The sequence below is a fragment of the Anser brachyrhynchus genome (assembly GCF_964034855.1).
Source record: "Anser brachyrhynchus genome assembly, chromosome: 14".
NCBI classification, from domain to species: Eukaryota; Metazoa; Chordata; class Aves; order Anseriformes; family Anatidae; genus Anser; species Anser brachyrhynchus.
Window position 1 is genome coordinate 2,990,528 of NC_137709.1, and position 19,406 is coordinate 3,009,933.

At 49.7% G+C, this 19,406-nt stretch overlaps 1 protein-coding gene and 1 long non-coding RNA gene across 6 annotated transcripts in view; both read left to right on the forward strand.

The window, feature by feature from the left end:
• The first annotated feature begins 7,732 nt into the window (after positions 1 to 7,732).
• LOC308177928 lies at positions 7,733 to 7,988 on the forward strand. The gene is made up of 3 exons (XR_013939507.1): positions 7,733 to 7,777; positions 7,828 to 7,853; positions 7,916 to 7,988. It is a non-coding gene; the product is annotated as an uncharacterized lncRNA (long non-coding RNA).
• A 459-nt stretch (positions 7,989 to 8,447) lies between these two features.
• TCF7 (transcription factor 7) overlaps positions 8,448 to 19,406 on the forward strand; it is a 68,427-nt gene continuing 57,468 nt past the window's right edge. For 3 of the 5 annotated variants that reach the window (XM_080555487.1, XM_080555490.1, XM_080555489.1), the window contains exons 1-3: positions 8,471 to 9,071; positions 9,178 to 9,244; positions 9,496 to 9,602. In XM_080555487.1, the coding sequence (XP_080411613.1) occupies positions 8,877 to 9,071; positions 9,178 to 9,244; positions 9,496 to 9,602 (369 nt within the window). In that variant the 5' untranslated portion in view covers positions 8,471 to 8,876. Of the gene's footprint in view, positions 9,072 to 9,177; positions 9,245 to 9,495; positions 9,603 to 19,406 lie in introns of all 5 variants that reach the window. The other 2 variants (XM_080555491.1, XM_080555488.1) reach the window with 2 other exon arrangements.

The window sequence follows — 19,406 nt, forward strand, 5'->3', positions numbered from 1 at the left end:
GGGGCTCTCCCTCCCTCCAACTGCAGCCCTACCAAAAGGCCTTTGTCTAAGAGCAGAACAAGGAGCACAACAGTGCATTTACTTATGGAAGACCTACTCCAGCAGCCCCTCTCAAGTCTCTGGAGTCAGCTCCAGTACAGTTATTTGGCCTAAGTTCATCTAAACTAAATGGGCTGACTTGGTTCAAATACATTGCACAACCAAATGATAAAATTGAGGGGGTAGGGGGGGAATGAGTAGTGATGACACATGTACTTAACACCGCATGTCTCCTCTTTCCAGATTAGGAGGAGCTGGCAAGCTGCAGTCTGTACACATGCCAGCAGCGGATGTCGGCACATATACAACACTTTTCAGAACAACATACTGTTGAAACATGTAGTTCAACTCAAAGGCACCCCTTCTGTTCAGCTAGCCCAAAACAACTACGAGGATTGTCTTGCTTAATATGGTAGGATTTGTAGCACAGCTTTTAATGCTGCTTTAATCTGGCTTCTTTAGAGCTCCTTCAGAAGTGCAGAGATGTAGGTAGGAGCAACCACGCTGTACTTTGCACAAAGTCCCCCACATCCATTGGAACTAGGGGAAGTGATGAAACTGTTGATAGGACGGAAATGGCAAGGATAAGGGGGGTGGCATAAATGCTGTGGGAATAAAACCTCCCTTTAGCATTTACCTTTCCTTCACTCTTCTTTCATTTTTGGTCTGAAGTACAGAAAAGTATGAAGCTGGCAAGCTCACCCTGGCTGTTGACAGCAAGTCTCAAGAGTCATCAGCAAAGATCTGAAATAAATAAAATTTGCAAAATAAATAAAAATGTGGTCCAACTAGTAAATGAAGCATTCAGCATTCATTAGCAGAAAGCAGAATTCAGATCTGTAAATCTGCTCGGTTCTTTCATCCTTCTAATAATTTTTGTTTGAACATTTATAAATTCAGAATTTCCCACCTAGTCCCGTGTTCTTTCCCCTGCTTCATTTCCCCCCTCAGCGCTTCAATTATTTTTTCTTATTTCCTACAAAGGCAGCAATCATAAACTAACAATGGGGTTAGGGGTAAAAAGTGCAGGGGGAGACACCTTTTGCCATGGGAGTCATGTATCAGAAGTGGTCTATATGCCCCAAATTACATGGGTGGCTTTTCTACACTGGAGCCGTTTTCCTTTGGATTCCGATCTGGGCAGCCTATCCCACCACCATTATCCTGACAATTTGTTTTTAGTCTCACTTCCTACCAGCTGTTTCCATTTCTTTCACCCTTTCTTTCTGCATAACTCAGGCACTGGAAAGGGGGTGATCAAACTGCAGAGAATTGGGGTGGGTTTCCTGCCATGCGACTCAAACGTATGTTCGTGTAAGGCAGGGGAAAGCCAGAGCCTCCAGCCCTGCTCTGCAGGAGTTTGATGTGCAAATGTGGGGATCGCAGAAAGAGCTGCAGCCAAGAATATCGCAATAATCCCAAACCCTGTCCACTTTTCCCCAGCAGCAGCAGCACCAGTCCCCACAGTTACCTCTCAGCAAAGCAGCGTCTGCTTTGGGTCTTGTTCCTTTCCCTGCTCTCCTGAGCACCCAGACACAGCAGTTCCCCACTCAGATGTCCCAGGTCACAAAACCGAATTAGCAGGTCACTGTCCGCCCCCCAGTTCAGCCGTTCACTGCTGCAACCCGGCCCGCTGTGAGTGATGATCCACGGTCAGATCTAACACATGGTTTGGAAATGATTCTTGTTAGTGCCCTTTTAACAACGGGGCTGTCTCCTAGAAATGGGCTCTTTTGGATAGAAGCAGATTGGGGAATGCCTACGTGGGAAGTTACTCTTCCCCATCTGTTCGAGCACAGTCACCCTCAGTGTGAGATGTGCAAGAAGGGAAGGGGCACTTGGAGGCTGGCTCTGGATGGCAGCCGCTTCACCAGGCTCAGCTGCAGCCAGGACACCATGTCTGACCAGCATTTGAGCTCAAAGGACAATATTTGGATTTCTCCTGTACTTTGTTCCATCCAATGTACAAACAGCAATCCCAGGACAAAGTGTACTTTATGTGAATTGTAGCAAGCCAGTAACGGACAGCAAGGGGCTACTTCCATGGGCTTGTAAGGATTTTATAGACATGTAAAGGACAATGCCAGAGAAAAAAAGACAAAAAAAAGGAAAAAAAAAGGAAAAAAAAAGGGAAAAAAAAGGAAAAAAAAAAGGAAAAAAAAAAGGAAAAAAAAAAAAAAAGGAAACCAGTACTTCAGTACTTTCAATCGGTAAAACTAAAGTTTTATAGACCCAAAAATCAACATACTTTTCCCTATGGTTTATAGAAAAGTGGTTGTGGAAGCAATGAGCGTGATTCTGCAAATCCATCTCCATGGGTCCTTTTAATTTGGAGGGATGACTCATGGGAGCAGGGACTACTTGGATGATTGTATGACCACAGGATGCAGCCCTGGAAAAGTGTTTTTGTAAACAAATAAACATGCTCCTTCCTGTTTGAAACTCAAATCTCTCAGCATTGGGCAAGTGCCTGAGAACCTAACAATGAAAGTAATAAGAAATACTAAACACGATGCCAGTTGGTTGATCCAGGTCCAAAAGCACGAGGTGAACAAAACACTCAGCGTGAAAAATAGGCGAGTCTTAAAAGTCCTTTAATAATCTGAACTGTTGTTTGTATCAGGAGCAAGGAAAAGACTTTGTAAGTGAAAACTGCCTGAAGAGACAGTCTGACAACCTGACAAAACTGAAACAGGATTCTTCTGACACAGGGAAAACCCAAAACTGCGCTAGGGAGATTTGACAATGGCTTGTGCCACACTGTGCTGTACAAGCAGGGAGTTATCCAAAGACCACACTCTCCAAAATGGATTTCACACTATGGCTTTTTACATCTGATGAAGTCTTTTGGGAGAGGTGATGATCCTCTTTCATCAGAATTTCCCGGAGAAAGCGGGATGCCAGCCCCAACTCCAGGACCTTCACTCTTTGCCTCCCAAAAGGGAGAAGAGGAGTCTCCAGCTCCGACAGCCAGAAACATTTCCAGGAAAGCATGTAGACATTCGAAAGCAACCTAAATATTGCAAGGTCAAGGAGTCGATGTGCTGCTGGTATTTTAAAAGCAATCTTTTGGCAGCTGCCTGTGAATCCTTTAAGTATGTCGAGATCGATGCATGAAGTCAAACAAATATTAAGATCGTGCAGGATTAAGATGGGCAGACTGAAACAGGCAGGGAAATGGCTGAGCGCCTGCCTGACCCCTTTTCCTATCCCAGACCTACAAAAGCAGAGGAGGCTCCAACTCAGCCCCAAGCACAGCGAGCAAAGGGGAGACAAAGTGGAAGAAGGCACCGAGGCTCCGTGCATGTCTTAGCTGGGTCGAGATGTTTCAGTTGCAAGCGATAGATCTATTTTACCCATTAGAGCTTGTCTAGACTAAGGAAATGTTCCTGCTATGACTATGCTGAGGTAATTATACCAGCGTAAACCCCTTTGGGCAAAACAGAGCTTTCAGTGGCCTGATTTACTCTGGTCACTTGCCAGGATTAGTTCAGCTGGTACCAGCCTATTCTCCAGGAGCTCGTGCTCCCAGCTGGAACACACACGGGAGTTTTTATCTGTCTCATCTGAAAAATCCGCACTGCCAACCTATCGGTCAGGCCATCCTTATGGGACAGCCGCGCAATTGTTTGGCCAGGAGAGCGGTGAACGTTCAGAAGGTTCCTCTGTTAGGGCAGAACTGGTTAACTGGTTTTGAAAAACAAGCTGAAGAATCTCTTCTTAAATCAAAGCATACTTCGACTTGTGTTCGCCTATCAGGGAAACGTATCTGCTCCAAATACAATGAAATAGGCAGGCACATGTAGGCTGTTCAGCCTGCCAGGGATAGATGTGGCCCTTACACCAAACGGGCTTGTACGAGACGTTAAAATGTGTCCAAAGAGGGTAATATGGAAGCTAATCCAAATTGATTCTATTAAATGAGTAAAAACCTGAGAAAACAAATAAGCTAAATTAAATAAATCCAAGTGCTTCCGTCCCAGGACCTTTTTAATGGAACAGAGGGTGAAACCCTAGCCTAAGAGGAGTTAGTGGCAACATTTACATCGACTTTGAAGGAGAGGCTTCACTTAATATAATGCACGTGGTGAAGCCACATAATGCCTCTCTGCGTGTTGATAAATGCAGGATGAGGAATAGATGGACTGACAGACGGACAGGCTCGGTTATAGGTTAATCTGGTTTACTGTTATCTGCAGGTGTTACAATGCCCTAAAAAGTTATTGTGCACCTTTCATTCTAAACACTTACGGGAAGGACAGTTAGGAGCTCTAATAGCGAAAACAAATGTGCTCCCTTACTTTAAATGCCTCCTTATTAAGAAAAAAAGAAAAGAATGTAAGTCTGAAGCACAACGATGACATCAGTAAAGTTCCTCAATTCACAGATGGCTGCACCTTTCAAAAAAAATTAAAATAGGAACCCTAGATTGATTTAATCACCCATACAAGCGAAAAAACGTAATGAAGATACTTAGTGCCAAATTGGTTTCTTGGGACCTTTTCCATGTAAATAATACAAATCAAACCTTGAAGTTCAGTGCAGATATGATCTGACAAGTAAGCCAGGCTTTTTGCTTTACTTTGATCCAGCTCCAGAAATATTTTATCCAAGGTAAAGTTGTTTTTAAGTGTTTTCCATTTCAATTTTTAATTTTGGACATTCATCATATAGGAAACTTGCTTATAATGCTTAAAACATAGTCTGGCTAAACTGCCTCACAGCGCCGAACATAAAGATTTCCTTATATTTTTATTATATATTTGCTCCTAGGAGTGAAAACATAAAAAGCTCCCCATGTGACACGGGATCAATTTCAACTCGCTCTGTTATTTTTAATGGTACACTGAACGTGGACAACCTGAGTTGAATATTTCCAAACATCAAGTCAACCTGACTCTAATATTTTTAGCCCTGTTCCACTTCTCAGAGTTGTGTTTGTGAATAATACTTTTGGAAATAATAGGATGGGCAGGCCTTTGTTTTCTGAGCAGTTCCCCAAATTCCCCACGTGCTGCCGTTCTCTCAGGATGCTGAGGGAGCAACAGGGACTTATCTTGGAAGAAAGTCTCCACGTGTTGGTCTTATTCTGATTTTTTTTGGTATTTTACTTTTATTTTCACTTTTGTTTGCTAAAAAAAAAAAAAAGCCTCTTTTTTGACTCAATTCTAACCCCAGCATGAAGATTCTGCAGTTCAAAAAAACTACACACATAAAAAACCAAGCCAACTTTGTTCAAAGTTTTCAGTGGTGTGTGCCTAAACATGGGTTTAGGCACCTTGCTGAAGGCATCCAGTTTCTAAAAAATCAGCTTTTGTGAATAATGTAAAATCCTCTGGATTCTCTTACTTCCACAAATTGGCATGTAGTATATTTAGCATTAGCTGGGCCTCTTTTCTCTTTTCACTCAAATGTGTGGTGTAAGGTTAATGAAAATAAGATGGATCTTTTATTTTGGGTCTTAAATATAACATTATTAAATGTGCCCACCAGAAATGTAGGATAAAATATTTGCTCTGCTTGAAGATTATGTGATATTTGTATTCTAAGCCTCACCACAGTGGGTTTCTTTAAATAGAAGCTATACTTTACTCCTAAATTGCTTAAGGCAAAGGAAGCAGAGATGATGTTTTTATGAATGTTTAAATGCAAATGGAACTGAGAGTGAATGCTATGCTAGCTAACATCAAAGGCTCACCAAAGTCTCTGCATTAATGAGGCTCTTTGTTTCCTGGATCACAGATTACAACAGGTTTCCAACTCATTGCCAAGGCTTTATCTCCGTTTGGGAGGGCTGTAAATCTCAGACGATTTTTTTCACATGCAAAACAAGAGGATCATCTGAAAGAAAAAAAAAAAAATCTGAAAGTAGCAAATATTTCATTCAAATGATTATTACTCAAAGTGGCTGCAGCTTATTTTATTTTTGTGATGTTTAAAAGAATGGAAATTTGCAGACGGAGTTTCCTATGGGGTAGCCCGTTCACAACTTTGGATGGGAGAGCCGAGAAGGGAAAATGCGAGCGGTATCCTTTCCCTCTCCCATCCCCTTTAGCATAGCGTAAACCGTGCCCCCAAAATAAGAACAATAATTCTATGTCATGCAAAAGCGGCAATTAGCAGAAAGACGGATTTTGCTTCATTTAAATATATTCAGGACTTTTCAAAGTGGCTCCAACTAGTTCTCCTCCTCCCCAAAAAGTAATGAGATTATATCCATAGTAATAATACCCTAATTAACAAGAAAAATAGGGACCGAGATTTTTAGCTTCCTATTCAAGGGTTGAATGTGACAATATGTAGTATATTGGGTCATAAAAAACAATTTACATGGCGTCATTACAGTCTGTAGAAAAGTCTCCAGGACCCAGGGCTATCTTATGCAATCTTAATTAAGGAAAATAAATATCGGTGTGTTTTTTTAAGCTACCGGAGACATGCACAGGACCTGTCGTATGTGATCAGAAGAGATGGGGAGTTTCCTTTTCCATGGGAACTGCTTAGAAGAAAAACCCGACGCCGACACACAAGTGTCTAGTGTCCTCGGAATTGGCTGCGAAGACGTTAATTCCGTGTTTCCTGACCCTCGGGGCCGCTCGGGACAACTCATAATTTTCTGCCGTCCGACGGCACGGCCGGGCTTCCAGGGGGGGGCCGAGGGAGGGAGCCGGGCAAAGGGGGGCGAGCCGAGCCGAGCCGAGCCGGGCCGAGCCGAGCCGGGCCAAGCCCCTGGGGACCGAGCCGAGCTGAGCCAAGCCGAGCCGGGCCGAGCCGAGCCGGGCCAAGCCCCTACCTAGGGACCGAGCCGGGCCGAGCCGTGCCGGGCCAAGCCCCTTGCAGCCGAGCCGAGCCGAGCCGAGCCGAGCCCCCCGCCGCCCAGGTGCGCCCTGCAGCGCGCATCCCCCCCGCGCGTGTGCGCGCACACGTGGGCGTGCATCGGGACCCACGCGTGTGCGTGTGCGCCGCTCGTGCGAGTGCCTTGGCCGCGTCCACGCGTGATCGCCCTCCCGCCCGCGGGTGTCCAGCCGCGCGCAGCCGGCCCGTGGCGGCCCACGCGCGGGCAAAGGTGCGCGTGCGGGGCCAGTGCGGGAGCGCTGCTGCCGGCCAGGCGGGCGGGCGGGTGCGCGTGGGCGCGCGTGCACACGCGGGGGCTGACGCCCGCGCACACACTGCGCGTGCAACCGGGGGCGCGCGGGGCTGCGGCGCGCGCGTGCACGGGCGGGCGCGCAGCACGGCGCGTGCACAAGCGCGCGGGCGGAGTGGCGCGGGCAGATGGGGGCACGAGGGTGTGCGTGGAGATGTGCGTGTGCACGTGCGGGTGTCCAGATGTGCGTGTGCACGTGCGCGTGCCCAGATGCGCGTGCGCGTGTCCAGATGTGCGTGTGCACGTGCACGTGTCCAGATGTGCGTGTGCACGTGTGCGTGTCCAGATGTGCGTGTGCACGTGTCCAGATGTGCGTGTGCACGTGCGCGTGTCCAGATGTGCGTGTGCACGTGTCCAGATGTGCGTGTGCACGTGCCCAGATGTGCGTGTGCACGTGCGCGTGTCCAGGTGTGCGTGTGCACGTGCACATGCATGTGTCCAGATGTGCGTGTGCACGTGCATGTGTCCAGGTGTGTGTGTGCACGTGCACATGCATGTGTCCAGATGTGCGTGTGCACGTGCACGTGTCCAGGTGCGTGTGTGCACGTGCACATGCATGTGTCCAGATGTGCGTGTGCACGTGCGCGTGTCCAGGTGTGCACGTGCATGTGCCCAGATGTGCGTGTGCACGTGTGCGTGCCCAGATGCGTGTGCACATGCGTGTGTCCAGGTGTGCACGTGCGCGTGCACATGCATGTGTCCAGATGTGCGTGTGCACGTGCGTGTGCCCAGATGTGCATGCGCGTGTCCAGATGTGCGTGTGCACGTGCGCGTGTCCAGAGGCGGGCGCGCACAGGTGCGCGCACCGACGCGTGGGCACAAGCTCGCGCACCGCCGGGCGAGCAAGACCCGTGTGCGCGCAGAGGAACCCGCACAGCCCCGAGCCGCCCCCTCCCCCCCCCCCGCACCCCTCCCGCAGCCGAGGGTAGGAAGAGAGGGGCGGGGGGGGGGGGGTTCTCCCCTCGGAGCCGCGCTCGCTGCCCCTTTAAGACCGGCACCCCGCGGGGATGCGCGCGCGGGCACGCGCGCGGGCGGAGGGGGGGGGGGCGCGCGCACGGGTGCGCGTGTGCGCCCGCCCCCGGCCCCTCCCCGGCGCTGCCAATCACCCGGCGGCCGCTTTGATGTCGGCAGCCCTTGGCCGCCGCGCCGCCGCGCTCGCACACAGGCACCGGGCGCTCCGTGCCGCTGCCCGCCCGCCGCTCCCGGGGGAACTTTTGCGGGGCTCGGCTCGGGGGGGGGGGGCGGGTGGGGGGCGGCCGCCTCCCTTCGCGGGGTGGGGTGGGGGGCGCCCCGCCGAGCCCGGCATCCCTGCGACGCCTGCCCGCAGCCTGCCGAGCCCCCCGCCGGGAGAGGGAGGGAAAAGTGTGTTTGGGGGGGGGGGGGGAAGGAGAAAGATTTAAGAAAGGAAAAGAAATTTTTTTTTTTTTAGAAGGAATTCGAAGGGAATTTGGAAAAGGAAGCAAAAAAAGAAAACCGAAGGGAAAAGTTTAGAAGTTAAGGAGGAAATTTAAAAAAAAAAAAAAAAACTTTTAAAAGAGAATTTTTAAGAGGGAGCGAGGTCTTCTTCAAGAGGAAAATAATAATAAGAACTGAGGGAGAGGAAAACGAATAGGAAAAGCCGCGAGGGCTCGGTCCGGGCGGCGCAGATCAGCCCTCGCCGGGACAGCCGCGGCTCGGCTCGGGAGGGAGGAAAATGCCGCAGCTGGGCAGCGGCGGCGGGGACGACCTGGGGGCCACCGACGAGATGCTGGCCTTCAAGGACGAGGGCGAGCAGGAGGAGAAGATCCCCGAGAACGCCTTCACCGAGCGCGACCTGGCCGACCTCAAGTCCTCGCTGGTGAACGAGTCCGAGGGCAGCGGCAGCCCGGCCGCCGCCGCAGACCCCGAGGTGAGCCGGGCCCCCCCCCCCCAGCCCCCCCCAGCACGGCCCCCGGCCGGCCCGCACCCCCCCCCCGCCACCCCCCGCTCTGCTTTTCTCTCTCCTCCCCGTGCAGGCCATCAGGCGTGTGCAGGATCCGCAGAGGGTTTATCAGGAGAAGCTCCCGGACCACATGGAAGATGGTTAGTGGCGGCGATCCCCCCGTCCCCGCACCCCCCCGGGCTCCCCTGGGACATCCCCCCCGGCCCCACGACCCCCTGGCAGGGTGGGGAGGGTTGGGGATGCCCCCCTGGAGAGCTGCCCTCGGTCCCCCCTCTTGGGGCCGTGGGGCAGAAAGGCTCCCCAAATAATCCATCACCTCCATGGGCTCCCCCGGCAGGCAGAAGTCACCTGTTGGAAGGCAAACCTTGACGGGGAACTTTAATTTTGTCAGGTATGAAGCACCAGGACCCAGGGATGTATAAAGGATCCGCGTATTCTGGCTACCCTTTCCTAATGCTCTCAGACCCTTATCTGCCAAATGGATCTATGTCACCGCTGGTGAGTTCATCCTCTCCTTACCCAGAAGTTTGGTGGCCTCTCAAGCCAAAGTGTGCCGCGGGTACCGTGCGGGCACCTCTGTGTGCTGTTTTTCCTGACAAAATGCATCTGAGTTTGTAAATGCCCGGGCGCTGTCCTGTCCGAGCTGAAGGAAGGAGTGGGAAGGGGCAGCGGTGCTTGGCGGGCAGCGCTGCTTCTCTCCAAATCCGCTGGAGGAGCTTCTTTTCACGTCTCCTCTTCTAGGTGCACCTTTTGCTCTTCCAGCAGCCAAACCCTAAGATCTGATGTAAAAATGCCCCTTCCTTTCTCTGGGTCTGGAGGCGAGCAGCTTCTGGTGTTTGTGTTCAGGGACACGTCCCACGGTTTAACTTTAGTTTGGCGTATCTGCTTGTAAAATGGCCAGGTTTTGGCCTGCCTTTGCTTAGGGCTCTGTTGTGGATGATGGCCCAGAAAGTGGGTCTTAGGCTTCTAAAAGGGCCATAGAGGCTTTTCGGAAAGAGCTTAATGCTGCTGGAGGGCTATTCCAGTCTTCTTCCTACAAAGTTTTTCCCTTTCAGGTCAGATCAGTTAGTAACTCTGCGTATTTTGATGTTTATAATAAGTTTCGCTGTATGAATAATTGAACTAAAGGCTTCTGTAGAAAAGCTGTCTCTACCCATCGCCATCTCTATCAGAACTTCAGAAAAGAATTTCGTGACATCGCAGCAGATACTGAGCTCGTGTCGCTCCAGGGGAGCCGGCATCGCTGCATTCATTTCAGACATTTGCAGTCGGTTAATGAGAACTGAGCAGCATTCAGCGTATTTCAGTTTTAGTTTTTAACCTTTAAAGGAATAAGGTTTAAAAGAACATGTAATGCCCTCCTTAGCGTAAGCAGTTCAGTTTTCAGTTGTTTGTTCACTGGAGGGGTAGGATGTTAAGCTGGCGTCGTGAAAAATTGACGGATTGTGGGGTATGAAACAATCCTTGAGGTGTGCTAAAATGGTTTTTGTGGGAATCGGTGCCGACTGCTCCCGCAGGCAGGAGGGGACAGGTCCCTCCAGCAGCCCCACCATGCCCAGCAGAGCCCTGCTCTGTTAGGGGGGAGCCCATCTCCCTGCCGTCACTGTCATAACTGCTGAGGTCGGGGGGCAAGTATGGAGGAACTCTCTGAATTTTGAAGCCTTTTTCAGTTTACAGCAAGAAAAGGTGTGTTTGCAAGGCAGGGCGTTGTTGTAATCAGAGTAAGCGTCTCGTCTGTTGCTTCCCACCTCATGTCGCTTCCTCCAGGTATCCCCCTCGCCCCTCTAAAATATAAAGCTGCTCTCTTCCTGATAAATTGTAAATGGTGATATAGAAATTGTCTTACTGAAATGCGTTTAATTTGCTCCCTTGCATAGAATCTGTGTAAGTTCAAAATTACGTTAGCCCAGCAACTATTTGTTATAGTGGAATATTTCTTTTAATCTTAAACCCTTACTAGACGGGCACCAAAGTGCAATAGCCTATTTATTAGTTATTATGCTGAAAAGCAGATTGTGGCTTGTGAATCGCCATTCCCCTTGATAATGTTAAAAATAAATAAATACAAGTTATTGTCAGAGCAACAGATAGCTGTAAATAGACTGTGCAGAACTCGAAGAGGAGAAAAATGAATAGCAGAGAGGGAATGATTCCTGTCCCCTCAGGAGCCACAAAAATCGTTCACAGCCGTAGTGAGTTTTACCTAGGTCTGTTCAGATCCTGCAGTCTTTTATATGTTACATGTCTTAAAAAGCTGATTCAATGTTTTCAGCTAAAAATCTGTTACCAAACATTAAGGGAAGAAATCTTCCCATATCTGAAAGCTGGTCTTTCCTTTGATTTTAGGGGTTTGTGTAGTAGTTATGCCAATATATCTTTCTGAGCAATTTTGTCCTGTGTTTATATTGACTGTGTAAAGGTTATTGTTGCTAAATTATGTATTGCTCTCGTATAGATTTATTGCTACCATGTGCATAACATAAAATGCGAGCTGTAATCTGGTGGCTGCTTCCAGTAATTGAGGAGGTCAGATCTGTGACCAAAGATTTCAGATACTTAACCAGCCATAAAAGTGTGTTTAATTAACATTTTAGCACGAGTTGGAGGGGAGGGCTGTGTGAGTAGATGGGATTATGTATCACAGTCATGCGTGGTGGAGGTATTTTGCTTGACGGGGCTTCCTGGAAACAGTTGTTTGCAGCTAGGATTAATTTCAGAATCCTCAAAAACCAAAATTTTTTTTTAAAAAAGGCGCTTTTGTAAGCTGTCCTGGCTTTGCACGTAACTGCCTGACAAGGACAGTACACCTGCCCTGAAGACGAAGGGCAGTCGGCAGCGAGGTTTGGGGCTGAGCCCCCCAGCCGCGCACCACCAAACCACGATCCTGCTGCGGGGCGCTGCGAGCGGTGCTGGGGCCGGCCCGGTGCGCTGCCCGGGCGGGTGTGTCGCTACCGGTGTCGCCGCAGAGCTGCTTCTGCTCTTTCTCGTATTTATTTGCTCAGCAGCATCGCTTCAGCTTTGTTTCCCTCGGGGTGGTTGTAGCCTGCTGCCTGCCGCCTTCCCCCGGCGGTGCTCGCCCCAGCGTCCTGCCGGGCTCCCTCAGTGCCCGCAGCCCAAACTGTGTCTTTTATCAACGCACACCCACCTGGGTTATTTACACGTGCTGTTGCCGCTCCCGAATGATGCTCCAAGTGTGGCCGGGTACCTGGCAGCAGCAGCTGATGTGCTGAGCCCCCACCGAGCAGCAGGATGTGGCGAGAGCCAGCCTGCAGCAGGCAGCAGCTCAGTGCTGCTGGCGGTGGCAAGCACCTTCCCAGGGCACTTTGGCTGGATTGGCGCCGACTTCAGCACTGATTTGAGTATCCTGGAGGAGCAGCAGAGCTGGCAGAGAGGCAGGAGGACGGATGGCAGGTGGTGGCCGGGTGCTCCTGGAGCTGGGGACGAAGCAGCGGAGCGAGCCCAGGCTCCCTGCGTTTTGGGAGCGGGCTGGGGATGCCCCTGGGCTGGTTGCTCCAGGACGGGCACTTCTGGGCGAAATGGGTCGAGAGCATCTCTGTGCGGCCCGTGCACGTGTCTGAAATCCTGGCATTTTGCAAGGCACCAAGCGAGCCGTTCCTCAGCCGGCTCCCGGTTGTCACATGCGCGTGGCATGAGTCTGCTTCGTCTCTCCTGAAAAAGTCCAGCTTTTTCCAGAGCAGAATATGTAGGATTTGCAGGTTAAAAAATCTGCAAGAAACTTCCAAAGAATATTAACACGTTGAGGAACTGCTTTTCTAAATGAAATGTAAGATCATAAAACTATATCCTTTTTTAAATAGTACAAATGACTTTAAATCAAATTAAGGTACATCCTTAGTAAGAACATCAGCCTTTTAGGTGGTTACAAACATTAGAGGTCAGACATGGTCAAACATGTTAACACTTTGATCAGATTAAAATATTTTTCTTGCTACAGTTGTATAATTGAGTTTAGACCTGAGGGGGTTTTCTGAACATTGTTATATCTTGTACCATGTGGTAGTTAAATTTTAGAAGGAGCGCTTATAAGTTCCTTTTGTAAATAGGTTTGTGAAGTCGGGGATGAGCAGCGCCGTCCCGTACGTAGGGACGTGGTGGGAGAGCCCCTGGAGCAGGGAAATGTGACCAAATGGGGCTTGTGCCGTTCCCTCCTCTGCTGCACCCCTCCTGTGTTTAGGCAGCTCGTGGGGTGTGGGAAGGCAGAACATAAGTGTTTTGTATAAAAAAACTGAGGCACTGGACTTTGTCCCGTTCTTGTGTGAGAAACAGAGGTCCAAGAGCATCTATTTCCTTGGAAAATAAGGACCCTACCTAATTTTCTTAGCTATTAAGCTAACTAGAGCTCACGTAGGAGCCAAAGGGTGGTGGTACGCTCCCAAGCTCTGCACGTTTAAAGCCCCAAAACGAGACGTCAGGCCCAGGAAATAACGCAGATGTTCCCGAGGTCCACCTGGCTCCTTGAGCTCGGTCTTCACGCAGTGGGTTTGAGCTGTCCCCTTGGGCAGGGCAAGATGAAAGCGCGCTTACTGCTGGCCTGGGGCCACAGGTCCCAAACATGCATCACGAGGTCAAAAAGCTGAGGCTGAAAGTTTCCCTCAGTGGTTGGCAGGAGAGGATCAGTCCCAGGGGACAGGACAGAAGCCGGAGCAGTGTGAGCTGGGCGCTGGGACACAGCTTCTGGGTCCATCCAGGTCTGCTCCATCCCGCAGCAGGAGGCTGTTGTCCCCGCAGCAGGTGGGGGACAAAAGAAATCTGCAGCTCAGCGTCTGCATAGAGGTCTTTCTGTCCTAGCTCATGCTATCAGAGCAGTATTTTAGCATTACTTTTACCGTGTGAGGTTCTGATCCTGTTGAAACCAGCATCAAAACTCCCCAGAGTCTCTATGCAGGGGTTTGTCCCTGCGCGGGGGCTGCCGCGTCCCTCTCCAGGTGTGCTGGGATCGGCTGCAGGCGAGCGCTAGCTTGGTGCGACACCAGCAGTGCCCGCTGCAGTGCGACAGCAACATCACCAGCGGCGTCCCAGGTGGGTTCTCTGGTGGCAGGGCTTGCACTGTAGGACCCCCCCAGGACAGTGCCCTGTCCCCGCAGGCTGTTACAGTCCTGGCAGAAAGCACTGGGAGCACAGTGCCCAGTGATGGACGTCCTGGCACAGGCAGATGACTGATTTGTTCCCTCCTGACCAAAACAAATCCACTTCTCCCAGCTCTTCCACCTAGCTTGAAACAGGATAGTGGTGAAAAGCGTATTTTTTATATTAAAGCGTAATGCTGGATAGGTGGATGTACCAAGACACAGGGCTTCCGAGGTCATTTATTGCATGTCTGATTCAGCCTCGGTTCCCCCCAAGGAAAATTCTTGTGTTAATTTCTGAGTTCATATCACACCCTCAATTTTGAAACAGAACTTCCCTTTGAAATAAATTAGAGAGTTCTGCTTAAGAAGCAGTGACATGATACAGCACTGCATGTGTGTGGTCTAATATAACCTTATTTTTAAAGGTGTTTTTTTTTTTTTGGAATGAAAAAAGGAGAAAGAAATATGTCACAGGGAAAGAAGACCAAGTTCTATGTAAATCCTTGCCTGCGCACATGATTTAGACGGTTCAACCATATCTGCTCTCCTCTTGGCATTCCTGCCCAGGCTCTCTTGGAGCTGGCTGCCCAGGCACGGGGCGGTCGGTGGCGGGGAGCTGCTGTGACATTATGCATGGGAAAGGCACTGTTCCGAGCTCCCAACTGTTGCCGTTTGTGAGACGTTATTAACTCAACCGGTGGAGAATTTGGAGAGAAAAGCAAAACATAGCATAAACCCGAACTCCCAAAGCTCATCCATGTTAATGATTAATATTTTTGAAATTTTAACTGGGAAGAACAAAGGGATTTGGGGGGTTAGTGGCACACGGCGCGTCCGAGATGAAAGGCGAGAGCTGCTCAGCCTGGTATCCCAGGCTTTAACCGAGCAAACGGGAGCAGCAGGAGGGGGCGAGGAGCTCGGGAAGCACCGGAGGACGTGTGTCGCACCAGCCTGCAGTCAGCTCATTGCAATAAGTCTGCAGGCACCATTCAATTCCTGTGCTCGGTGGAAACTCTGACAAATCCGTATGGTCGGGTTTGCTGGCATTTGTTGTTCCGAGGTACCCATCTGAGAAAGCACGCGGGCGCTTCCATGGCTGAGCCAGATGTTGCTGGGTCCGCAGGGATGACGCTGGCTGCTCTCGCGGATCATCTGTGAGGGCCAGATCCTCGCTGCAGATTGCATCCCTCTCTATCTGCAGTGTGATCTGCAAGTGCAGCAGGTTTTCGGGGTACGGGTGGTGTGGGCTGCACACCTAAGATTGCAATCTGCTCCGGTCTGTATGTCTGTGTGCATGTCATGGCAGTCAGTGGCAGAGCACAGTCAAGAGCTGAGAAATACCCACAGTTTTGAGGGAATGTCTTATGACTTGCCATTAACTTCACGCCTGCACTGCTCTGTCTGCCCTTTGTCCCCATGTGACTTAGCGAGACCAAATTTAGCGTTCATTTCATGTGGTTTGGCCTTTGAGCCCCCTCGCTAATTCGCTATTGGGAAGGTAAAGGAAGGACCTGGCTCAGCATGGTCCCAGAGGGATGCTCGTGGGGAGGCTGTGCTGGACCAGGCAGGTGTGGGGGAATGGTGGGCTGGCACAGGCTGCCGTTCAGCTGCTGAAATCCCCTGTACCATATGTGCCTCACGGATTCCTCATGAAGTCCTCAGGGATTGTCTTCTCCTGTCAGGCTGAAGAGGGACTGCCTCAGTCCCCGGCGCAGACCTTTAGGAGAGGGCATGGCCACTGCGGGAGCCGCGGCTCCTCTCTCATCCCAGCCCTACAACGCTTTGCACAACCCCAGGGGCTGCCCACTGCCTCTCCTCTAGGGCGCTGCCGCTGCTTTTCCTTGTTTCCCCATGCCTTTGCCACTCCAGCCCCCTGCAGCTGGTGCCAGGAGATAGCTAGCATCAGCATCTCTCCCGGTCTGATGCGTATGTGCTCTTACCTCATCGTTTACCAACAGTGGGCGGAGGGCTCAGAAATGGGAGAGCAGGTCCACGTCGCTTCCTGGGCTCTGCGGAGCCAGGGAGAGCTCCTCAGCCTGACAAAATCCTCCCTTGCTGCCAAGCTGGGAGGTGTGAATACCCCCGCACAGGCCCTTTCATGTGCTATTCTTCCAAACGTGCCTTTAAAAATACGCACAACATGATACTTGCTCACTAATCTCTGTGTCTGGAGGCTGAAGCGAAGGTTGGGTAGGAGGCCTAGGTGACTCAGAGGGCTGGTAACAGGATACGGAGCCGTGCGCTTCCTACTTCCCAGCTTTCATCCGGCTGATTCAGTGACGACCTCGCGCCCATTGCTGCCTGGTCCAGCGGCCTGCCCATGAGGGCAAGGCTCCGGCCTGCTCCCGAGCAGGGTGAGAGTCTCTTGGCATGGATGATCAACGTCCCCTCGGCCCAGCCTGGCCATGCCGGGAGCTGGCGACGTCCCCACCGAAGCCTCTGCTCGTGTGAGCCGAGGGCCTCGTCCTGTCCCTAGGGTTGCCGCTTCAGCACATGCTGCTGGCTCACAAACCCACCTACTTGATTTCTTAAAGGAAGTGATTGCAACACCATGTGCCTCCGAGTCTTGATTACAGCAGGATCTTTTTCTCGGTCACCTCCAAACGATCTTGGGCGAGCAGCTCTCCCCTTCGCGAGGGCCTCCCTGCGCAGCAGCGTTTTCACCGCTCTGTCCTCTGGCCCTTTTCTCCAATTTTTGCCCCTGGGTGTTTATAAATTATGACCCTCCCCAAAGTTATGAAGGGCTGTGCTGGCACGGCTGTCTCTGTGAAGTGGCTTCATGGAGAAAGTGGGCCGTTTGGTCAGGGCTGACGATGAGGAGGGTTGGCAAAGCCCGGCAGGAGGAGCGGTGCCGACCCGGAGCATCCCGCTGGCCGGAGGCTCTGGGCAGGAGGCCACTGCAGTGGCTCCAAACCTCCACTGCCTCGGCGCTAAACACAGCTCAGCTGCAGCAAAAAGAATCTGGCTCATTGTTTTTCACGGGGTCCCCAAATTAGTATTTTGTTAAACAAAACAATAAAGTCAACAATGCTGTGGGAAGTTTTCGAAACCAAAGTAAAGCTGGATGCTAGAATCTAGAGCACTTTTCGCCTCCGGTTATAACAACTTTACATTTGATTGAATGATAGGCAAAAAAAAAAAAGTCTCAACAGTGTCTCCTTTGTTCCATGGAGAATTGGGAGCCATAATATACAAAGTACACATCTGTCTTCAAGAGCTATGCCGCAATCATGGACTGACCAAAAAAGACTTTTTTAGAGTGATTCCACTTCTATGCTATATGTTGAACTTGTTTTCTGCTGTGGTTTGCTCTGAGGAGCAGCATCCACGAGCGTAAATAGAGGTTCTCCTCTGATGTGACTTACACAAAGAGAAAACGCGAAAGCCCAGGATCATAAAGCGTGCTTGACTCAGCACGAAGGGGGTAAAATTATAAACACTTGCTTCGGAGATAGTCTTCCCAGAAATATGCTCAGAAAGGATCATAAATGCGGAACTTGTATTTGAACACTGAAAAGATGGCACCCAGGAGATTGCCTTTATGTTTCGGAAATAAACCCTCTTAAGGTCTACCACATGAAAATTTGTTGTTCTTAGCACGGGCGGGCTGACGATTTGGTTTGCATTACGTGTTGCTTCCCTGGAATTGCTGGCACACGCTGTCGTGTCGCAGGAGCTGGGGTAGGCAGTGAGGAGGAGCCGTCGTCTTCTAAAAATTTCGCTTTGTATGACTTTGCCCTTAAAGAAGAAAGGCTGATTCCAGCGTGGGAGACTGTACAACCCCTGACACCAGCATAACCCAGGTTGAAGTTTGGCCTTTGAACTCTGACTTCCTGCTATAACTTACACAGTGTGGCACTGCGATCTTTGAAATCCGACCATCTGAGGTGATGCAGGGATTCAGAAGTCCAGGTGACGCTCGTGGGAGCGCATCGTGCAGTCTGTCACTGATGCGCAGTGTTGGACAGCCAATGCTGTCGCACAGGAGAATTAAAAATATGCATATTAACCTTAAATCCAAAACTGAAGTAATAATATAAAATAAGAGGGGAGAAAAAAAAAAAAGAAAAAAAACCTTTCTGTTTAACTTTCTCTGATACAAAGCAATTTCTCCAGGACTGCGCGCCATATGAAACACATTATAAATGCTCTTGTAAAATCCACATCATTATACCACATGAAAGGCTGGCTCCTAAAAATAGCCATTCAGAGAGGATGCAGGCTAGTAGCAATTTCGGTGATCATGAAATAGTTGTGTTGACATCTCTATGCATGCACACCCACAGAAAGCTTTGACTTTTGAATATTCTTAGCAACATTTGTGCTTTGTGGAATTTTCCACGTTCTGGTCCCATGAATAGTCTTTTGGCCAGTGGTGTTCCTTTCTGATCTTATCCATGCACTTCTAAACTTTATTTTATTGAGAAAATTGGTAAATGATTCTCTCTTTTGCACGAAACTCTTTCCTTGCTGTCAGTTTGCCAGCGGTTGACAGTATCAGTTGTATTTCCCTATCTGCTATCAATGGAAATATTTTCTTTTTCCTTCAATAAACCCACACATCCCTAGCATTTGGAAGGCTAACTGTCAAAATGTAAACCTGGAGCATTAGATGATAGCATGAGGTGCTGCCACATCTACCCGGCCTTTGTATCTGCTTTGGTATTCAAAAGAAAGTAAATGAGATCTGCAGTAATTATACAGCAATGTATCCACAACAGAAATTTCTTCCTCGTCCCAGCAATCAGAATTTGGCTTTTGTTTTGAAATATGAAAGGATATAGCCTCCTGCCTTTGGTGTGTTTGCAGCAAAGCCCTGGCTGGTATAAACTGCCGTAGCTCTGGGACAGACAACAGAGTCATGCCAATTGATATCAGTCAAGATCTTTTTGAAGAGCTCATCATATTTTATTTTATTGCTGCCGTGTTTTGTTTTTAGCTTGTTATTTGTTTGAAATCATTACTATAGGGTTAGCTTTCTGAAAACTGTTTGAATCTTCAGCGCTGATCTCTGTTTGCATTTTTCTTTTATAAGCAGAGATGGGGATGCTGGAGCCATGCATCTTCAAACGCTTGGATGTCTGAAGGTTGTGGCTTAAGCCTGTCCAAGGTTTTAAGTGTGTGGCCCCTCTAAAGCCAACTGGAAACAGTTTATTTCTTCAAAATAAGTTTGCTTTTGGAATTGGAGTAAAATCTTTGGCAATATTGAATG